Source organism: Elephantulus edwardii, unplaced genomic scaffold (genome assembly GCF_000299155.1).
Source record: "Elephantulus edwardii isolate Elephantulus edwardi_28Jun2011 unplaced genomic scaffold, EleEdw1.0 scaffold00162, whole genome shotgun sequence".
In the NCBI taxonomy this organism is placed as follows: Eukaryota; Metazoa; Chordata; class Mammalia; order Macroscelidea; family Macroscelididae; genus Elephantulus; species Elephantulus edwardii.
In genome coordinates this window covers 6,889,231-6,897,607 of record NW_006399912.1, presented here as the reverse complement: position 1 = coordinate 6,897,607, position 8,377 = coordinate 6,889,231, and the positions used below count along the sequence as shown (strand labels likewise).

The window sequence follows — 8,377 nt, the reverse complement described above, 5'->3', positions numbered from 1 at the left end:
CATCTGTCAGGAGTTGTCTGTTGGTCCAGTGGTGATGACTTTTTTTATCCTGACGTTGAGATGCAATCCACATTGCAGATTATAGTCTGATCTTCTGCAGTAAATGCTTCAGGTCTTCAATTTCAGCACGGCAGGCTGTGTTATCAATGTAATGGAGTTTGCTGTTGAGTCTACCTCCAGTCCTGATGCTGCATTCTTCTTTCTATAGTCCAAACTCAACTCACTGCTGTCAAACTGGAACCAACTCCATAGCTGACCCTCCAGTGGGTTTTCAGAAGCTGGAAAGAGCTTGCCCAGTGACCTCCTGTGGAGGAGCTAGTAGATTTGAATTGCCTGCTTTGAGTTTGCAACTCAAATCCTTATCTATGAGGCCACCAGAGTTCCCTTCCTACAGTCCAGCTTCTCTAATTCTTTGCTCAGCATACAGATTGGATAGGTCTGTAGAAAAACAACTCACAGATAAGAATATACATAACCTCGTTTCCCAGACGGGATGGATGCACACTTGGCCTTGACAGTGGACTCCCTCATCATAAAGATGCCCCAGGACTGGGTCACACTTTGTTAGCTGAGCACAAGTACATTACCTGCTGCTATCCTTCCCCGAGGTCTCTCGTTACCTAATCTGTGCAGCTGCCCCAGGCAGATCAGCCCAGTCCAGCCCCTTGCCTGCTGTCTGTGGGAGGAGGAGTCCCGGGGAGGTAGGAGAGGCAGCTGGACCAGAATTCCTGGTGCAGAAGCACCCGACCAGTTGCGGGAGCAGGAGTGAACCATGGCGGCCTTGGGGTTGCTGGTCCTGCTCCTGCTGCTGTCCTCACCACCCCTGCAGCCCTCCTTGCTGCCCCAGCCGGACACCGCAGAAAGCAAGGCCACCATCGGGAGCCTGATCCTGTCCTCACTGGAGCGAGCCACCCTCTTCCTGGAAGACAGGCTGCCGGATTTCAACCTGGATGGCATGGCAGGCTTTCAGGTGCTACAAGGTGGGTGAGCCCCCGTGCCCCAGCTTGGCCGTGGTACTACTCAGCCCCAGTCTGCACTCGTGAGGTTCCAGTGGCTACCCGGCCTAGGAGCAGCCTGTCTGACTCTAGGAAAGGGACAGGGGGCAGCTTGCTCCGTTTGGGTGTCAGGCTTCTGCCTGGTTTCAGACAGAGGGAGAATTTCTAGGCAACATGAGAAGAGTTGGAACTTAACTTTTTTTCCCAATAAAATGGAAATGGGAACTTACTATTTTTCCAATAAAATGGAAATCAGGATGATTCACTGGGCTACTCCTTTTTGCATGTTACTAACAAGGCAGACAGAATATTCCATCCTTCCAGGGAACATTTATGGGGTAATAGCCAGGGCAGGACCAAGGTCCAGGGAGCAAACCAGAGACCCTCAAAATAAGGTCTCAACCCAGCTGCCTCCACTCCCAACCAAAGTCTCCTGGAGGCTCAGAGAAACAGACCTGTGTTTGTTCAGCTTTGAGAGGTTTCAGATCCCCAAGGAGAGGGCTGGCAACCGGCCCAGACAAACAAGGAACCAGCCCCCCACCTCGAGTAATCCCCTCCCTACAGCCACCCCCCAATTGATGGCAGTGTCTTCAGCCAGGCTTTGGGCAGTGGGCGTTCCAAATCACCCTCAGAATTGGCAGCGAGGATTTCACCCCCTGAGAACTCAGGAATCCATAGGAGGTAGGGCTGCCCAGCAGGGCTGCATCAGTCCCTGGGGCCAAGTCCTCGCTCCATGCCACATGGCCTTCCCCAAGCTCCCCTCTGCACCCCTGGTATCCCAGGCTACCTCCTGGGGAGCCCCAAGAACTGTCCCCAACAACCGTTAGTAGGTGCCAGGGTGAAATCAGAGAGTTGCCCAAACTCTTTGCCTTCAAATCAATTCTAATTCCTAGCCACCCCTGTGACAACAGCACAGAACTGTCCCATAGGGATTTTTCTTGACCACCATCTCCACAGGAGATTGCCAAGTTTGTTTCCAAGTTGTTGTTGTTGTTGTTATGTGCCATCACCTTGCCTGTGACCCATAGTGATCATTAGCTCTGAATCCTTCCCTATCCTAAGCCAATCTCATCGTCTCTGACAGACCTAACCGCATTTCTACAGTCACTGAGTCAACCCGTCTTATGCTGGGTCTTCCTTTCCTGTGCTGTCCCTCCACCCTTCCAAACATGATGACCCTCTCCAAGGACTGGTCCCTCCTAGCCATGTGTCCAAAGTATGTGAGGCGAAGTCTCAAAATCTTGCCTCTGGGAGCAGCCTGGTTTCACCCTCTCTGGGACAGACCTATTTATTTTCCTGATAGTCCATGGTATGTTTAACACCCTTAAAAGGAAAAAAATCTCAGACATCAAATTCATTCCAACTCATAGCATAGGTTTTGGAGACTGTAAAATTGCAACACGAGGAGACCACTCATTCCCCAACCCCTCCCTAGGTGCCATAGTTGGATTTGAACTGTAGGAGATGTTCAGCCTTTGGATTAAAGGTGCAACTCCCTAGGCTGCCACGGAGAGGCCTCAAGATGCCAATCTCTAGGTTAGCAGTCATGCCCAGACCGTTTATGCCACCTACGACTTAAAGGAATCCCAAATATACTCTAAAGCGTTGTTGTTGCTGATTGTCTTCGAGTCAAGCACGACTCATAGTGACCCTATGAACTCTATTTCTCCTTCCAAAAGAGGTCTGGAGGAGCTGTGGGGAAAGTATTGGGCTGATAACCAAGAAGTCGGCAATTCCAATCCACACACCGCAGCTCCATGAGAGAAATATGAAGCCGTTAACTTTCAATATGACCTCACCATAACGAATGGCCTCGTCATAACTAATGGTTTCATCATAACTGCGTTTTAATTGCACCTGCAAAGACCCTATTTCCAAACAGTGTCTTAGTTTCCTAGCGCTGTTATAATGGATTTTAATTTTCTTATGGCTAAAGAAGCCAGAAGTCTGAATTTAGGGTCCATATCTAGGGAAAGACCTTCTCTTACTGTTTGCCCTGGAGAAAGAACTTCATGTTCCTTGATTTTCAGGCAGTCAACATGTGGTTGGTCTCCTCTCTTCCCCTCTCTTGCTTAATCATTTCTTCTTTAGTCTCGTTTCTATGTCATAACAGAGTAACTGAAAATGCATCCTGAACAAACAGTGCATCATTAACATGACAAAGAAAACCCATTGCCAGATGAGATTCTAACCACACAGGATTTATTACACATTTAGATCTGGACAATGACTAGGGATAACAGAGAATTACTGCCTTTGAGCTGTGGTGCTGGAGACGAGTATTGAATATACCATGGACTGCTAGGAGAACAAACGGGTTCATCCTGGGGAGGGTGAAGCCAGGCTGCTGCTTTGGAGGTGAGGATTCTGAAGCTTCATCTGACATATTTTGGATGTGTTGCAAAGAGGGACCAGTCCTTGGAGAGGGATGTCATGCTTGGGAGGGTGGAGGAAGATGAGGTGGATTGACTCAGAGACTGGGGTGGGTAAAGGGGGGAGGTGTGTCGGAGACAATAAGGTTGGCTCAGGAGAGAACGGGGTTCAGAGCTGTTGTACCTAGGGTCGCTATAAGTTGCAAAGTGACTCGATGGCCCATAACAACAATAACAATTTGGGAGGGCAGGCACAGTTCAATTTCTAATTATCACACTCACAGCTACTTGGGGTTCAGATTTGGACAAGACCTTTATTGGGAGATGAATTCAATTCCATCAACCTGACACTATAAGTAGCATAACTTAGTACACCTTCTCTTGCACACACGGTGAAATGAACTCTCTGTGCTCCCTCCCAGTGCAGCTCAGCGCCGTTCAGGAGGCGTGGGCCCAGGACCCTCTGCTGCAGGCACTGAGCCAGCGCGCAGGAAGGCTGGCTGAGAAGCTGGTGGTCCTCCTTAGCAGATCCAACTCCTACCTGCAGCTGAGCAGCCCCACCTACCTCCAAGGTAAGCACACAGGTGGGGCGCTATTTCTCAGGGGTGTTTACTGAAAGAACCTGGTGCAGGCAAGGGAGGGTCTGCATTGCCTAGAACCCCAAGTGGATCCCGGGGAAGGTCTGGTCGCCCTTGACTGTAGGTGATGTAGACCCTCCCACCCATTCTGAGAGGCTGGAGAGCGGGGAACGTCTGCTTCATCCATGCAGCTCGCCTCCACCCATGGTTAAGGGTCGTACCCTGGACTAAGAGTCTATTCCACAAGTAGAGGGTCTACAAGGTAACTGATTCTTTTCTCATCATGCTACTTTACCTCGAGGTCCTACGATGCTCAAGGTCTTCACCTTTGTCAGATGGGAATGACCATACAAGGAGTCTAGTCCTGTAATCCTGGCCTAGGTTTTCGCCATGTTGGAAATGGAACCAAGTTGCCCCCAACCTGTCGTCACCCCATCCCGACCCCTGTCTCCTATGTGAGGCGGAGGAGAAGTGCACAGTCCCTGGCATTTTCAGTGATTGAGTTTTTAGAAGTAGACTTGCAGGCTTTTCTTCTGAGGCACCTCACGGTGTACTGGAACCTTCAACCTTTGGTTAGTGGCACAGTGTGTTAACTCTTTGCACCACCCAAGAACTCCCAAACCAAAGCAGTCTGTTCATCCTTATTAAAGACCTGAAACTCCTATGGGATGCCACGCATTTTGTCAAAATTAGGGAACCAGGTGAGGCAATGGTTAGCACCCCAAATGGTAACAGAAAGGTGGGTAGTTCAAATTCACCCAAAGCTCCTGGAGGAAAAGATCAAATCTGTTTCTATGAAGATTACATACAGCCTTAGAAACATCATGGGCGGTGCTACTGTGTTCCAGGGATTTGTGAGGAGTCGGGACTGACTTGATCACACACAACTTAACTATGAGACAAAGCCTGGTCCTGGCTAGACCTGTTCCCAAGGTCATTATTGTGCTTCATTTCAAAGTGCTTTTTGTACTTGAAAGAAAATTAGAGTGGGGGGGGGGAAGAAAACTCATTGTGGTTGAGTGGGAAACAACTTGGAGCTGATCTTCCAGCTGGTTTCCAAGGCTGTAAAGTGCACAGGAGGTGAATTCAAAGCACCCAAGAGGCCTTTGGGTGAGCCGTGCAGCCACTATGGGCTACACCACAAGTGCTCCCTTCCAAGCCAAGACCCTCCCTCAAATGAGAACCGTGGGGTCCAAGCAGGTCCCTGCACGAAGTCAGGAGAGCTTAGAGTGGGACATCTAGTTCCTTGGACTTTAGCCTCAGCACATGGGCAAGGATAGGTATTAGTCAGACCACACATGGATCTTAAATAACAGGCTGCAATGGCCCCACCCAGCCCTTCCTCCCAGGTTGCGACTCTAACGCTAAGGAAGCCCATTGGCTGAGTATAAGTTTTATGTCTTGGACATTGGGATCCCTACCTCTTCTTCTGACCTCATGTCTCCCTCGGCCAGCGTTCCAGCCAATCATCCAGCCAGGGTTCTGGAAGCTTCCTCATGCCTGGACCCATATCAATACCTCCATGGTCTACCCAGCATTTCCATCCGAGGACCCCTTCTCAGAGTCCTACAGTGACCTGTGCCTGGCTCAGCTCCTGGGAACCAGGTGGGTCTGGCTGGCTCTCTTTATTCATAAAAATCCCAGAGGGTTCTTTCTGGCTCCCAGCGGGTCTACAGGTCTCCACAGCTGAACTCAAAGGTCTATCTATGCAAAAACCAGAGCCAGATCCCAGGAGTCACTTCTGTCTTCCTTTCCCAAGCCCATCTAGCCCTTCCCAGGAGGTCCTCTTCCCAGCAGCCTGCCTGGAATTCCCATCACTCCACCTAAGCCTGGCTCAGTCACACCATCCCCTCCGATTCCACCCGGGCCTCCTGACTTCTGACCTGTCTCCAGTTTTGCCCTTGTCCACCTAAGACACCACACCCCAAAGAGAGCATGCTTTCCAAAAATCACAGCCTCAATCTTAGGAAAAAGCTTAAATTCCTGCTGCCCCTATTGGCCTGCCTGGCTCCCAGCCACTCTCCTGGGATCTCCTTTCAGGTCCCTCAAAACTCCCTCCTACCTGAAGCCCTTGCTGAGCTGTTAATCTGCACACATGTGTGTATACATGTACACACACACACACACACACACACACACGTCTGTATCTCCCTGGCTTCCTTACTTGTACCTGGGAGTTGAGAAGGGGCCAATGACTAGTGGCTTAGTGGTAAGGAGAGATACACTGCCTACCCAAAGGGACGCAGTTCAAATCTACCAGCAGCTCCATGGGAGAAAGACAGGCAATGTTCTCTCACGCAATTTACTGCTTCTGAAAACCTGCTGCAGAGTCAGTGAAGTGTTGGTTCCAGAGTGCTGGTACACAACAACAATGACTAGTGTGCCATGGTGGTGCAGTGAGTAAGTGCTTAGTTGCTAACAAGAAGGTCCACAGTTCAAACCTGCCAACTGCTCTTCAGAAGAAATGTAAGGTGATCTGCTTCTATAAAAAGTGTTGTTATATCTGATTTGATGGTACACACAAATAATAAAAATAAAAAATTATAAAAAAAGTTGTAAAAAAAATGTTGTGTGTACCATTGAGTCAGAACCAACCCATAGCTGACCCTCCCTCAGGTTTTCAGAGGCAGTAAATCATACGGGAGGAGAATGTCCATCCTTCTTCTGTGGAGCAGCTGGTGGATTCGAACCGTGTGCCTTTGGCATTGCAGCGCAGTTTCTTACCACTAGGATTACCACCGAGGAAACTCTATGGACAGTTCTATGCTATTCTATGAGGTCTCTCTATGAGGCAGAATCTACTCCATGTTAGTGGGGGTGAGTGGACTAATAATTACTGCAGAATCACCGAAGGGAAGGTGCAGGTGTAATGGGGCAGCACCAGGCCCTAGGATTCCTTTAGGATTTCATCTTCTTAGTGGCTGGAACTTCATACACACATTCCCCACCTCTCCTCCAGGACAAACGACAGCCAGCCCTGTGGGTACTCTAAGTTCTGCAGTGACTTCATGACGAAGACTGGCTACTCTGGCTACTACCTGTCCCACCAGCTCCTCTACTTCCTCTTCTCCAAAATGGTGAGTGTGGAGAGGCCGTGGCCCACGGAGGGAAAACAGTGGTTACAGGGGCTGGTGTCCCAGGGATCCCTGGGAGTGAGCTTACACAGCTGAGCAAAGGCAGCCAGCGAGCGTGGTCCTTGGGCATGAGGATCGCAAGAATTTGTCCCACGTATAATCAAGAGAAACCAGTCCCTTGAGAAGGCTATCATGCTTGCTAGAACAGAAGGTCAGAGAAAAAGAAGACCAAAATGAGCTGGGCTGACATGGTGGCTGGAATGACGGGTTCAAGACCACGCAGTTCTGTTACACATAGTTAACTGTTCCTATGAGTTAACACAGACTCACAGGTCCCTTAATATAAGAACACTAAAGGAATGGTTGGCAGTTTGAACCCACCAGTTGCTCTTGGGGAGTAAAATCTGTCTGTCTGCTTCCAGTCTAGGAAACCCATGATGTAGTATTATTCTGTCACATGACTAGGGGCTGGGGATTGGTAACCCTGAGTGGAAAACTGACTCATGGCAGCTGAGAGTCCCTGGGTGGCGCAAAAAGTTAACATGTTTGCCTATGACATCAAAGGCTGGAGGGTCGAGACCAACCTGATGTACCTCAGAAGAAAGGCCTGGCAACTTGCTGACTAAAAAAAAAATCCCCACTGAAAACCCTATGCAGCACAGCTGTACTCTTAACACACGTGGCAACACCATGAATCTGAATGGAGTTAATAACAGTGCAGTTTCACGTGTTTCACACAGGAGAAAGAAGCGACATTCTGGAATTGTGCTTCAGCCATCTAGAGGGAGAAGGGGCAATGCCGGGTCCCAGTTCCACTCCAAATGAGTCCTGCCATGACATTGAGAGGTCTGGGATTCTGAGACAGCCCTGCAGGTGAAACTGGCTGTGGGACACCAATAAAACAAAAGGCAGTTTAAAAAAAAAAAAGCAACACAGCACAAATCAAGAGTGACCCGAGGACAGGAGGAAGTAGTCCAAAATACCAACCTTGTCTTGGATTTTGCTTGAAACTTCTCCTTCTGGAGATTTATTGGCAATTTTCATGGTGAGATGATCACAGTAATAGGAATGATTTTTTGCTTTCCTGTTGTGTTTTTTTTTCTTTTTTTCCTGTTTGTTTTAACTTTATTATAAAAAAAAAAAATAGAAGGCAGAAATTGTTGAGAGAGGAAAAGGTGAGTCCTCAAGAAGAGGCCTGTTTCCTGCCAACCTCCTAACAGGTATCCCCAGGATTTGGGGAGACCTGGGGCACAGCGCCACCGTGTGGCCCAAGAGGCAAGGAACAAGACAGAGCCCCGTGAGGGATGCTTGGGATCCTGTGAACAGAAACTGGGCTGGTGTTCAAGAGCTCAGAAAAA

The 8,377-nt window shown here is 49.1% G+C and overlaps 1 protein-coding gene across 1 annotated transcript in view; it reads left to right on the top strand.

Moving 5' to 3' along the window:
• Positions 1 to 772: 772 nt before the first annotated feature.
• LOC102872341 (UPF0764 protein C16orf89-like) overlaps positions 773 to 8,377 on the top strand; it is a 15,518-nt gene continuing 7,913 nt past the window's right edge. The window contains exons 1-4 of the mRNA XM_006895242.1: positions 773 to 980; positions 3,790 to 3,939; positions 5,400 to 5,550; positions 6,905 to 7,022. Of these exons, the coding sequence (XP_006895304.1) occupies positions 773 to 980; positions 3,790 to 3,939; positions 5,400 to 5,550; positions 6,905 to 7,022 (627 nt within the window). The remainder of the gene's footprint in view (positions 981 to 3,789; positions 3,940 to 5,399; positions 5,551 to 6,904; positions 7,023 to 8,377) is intronic.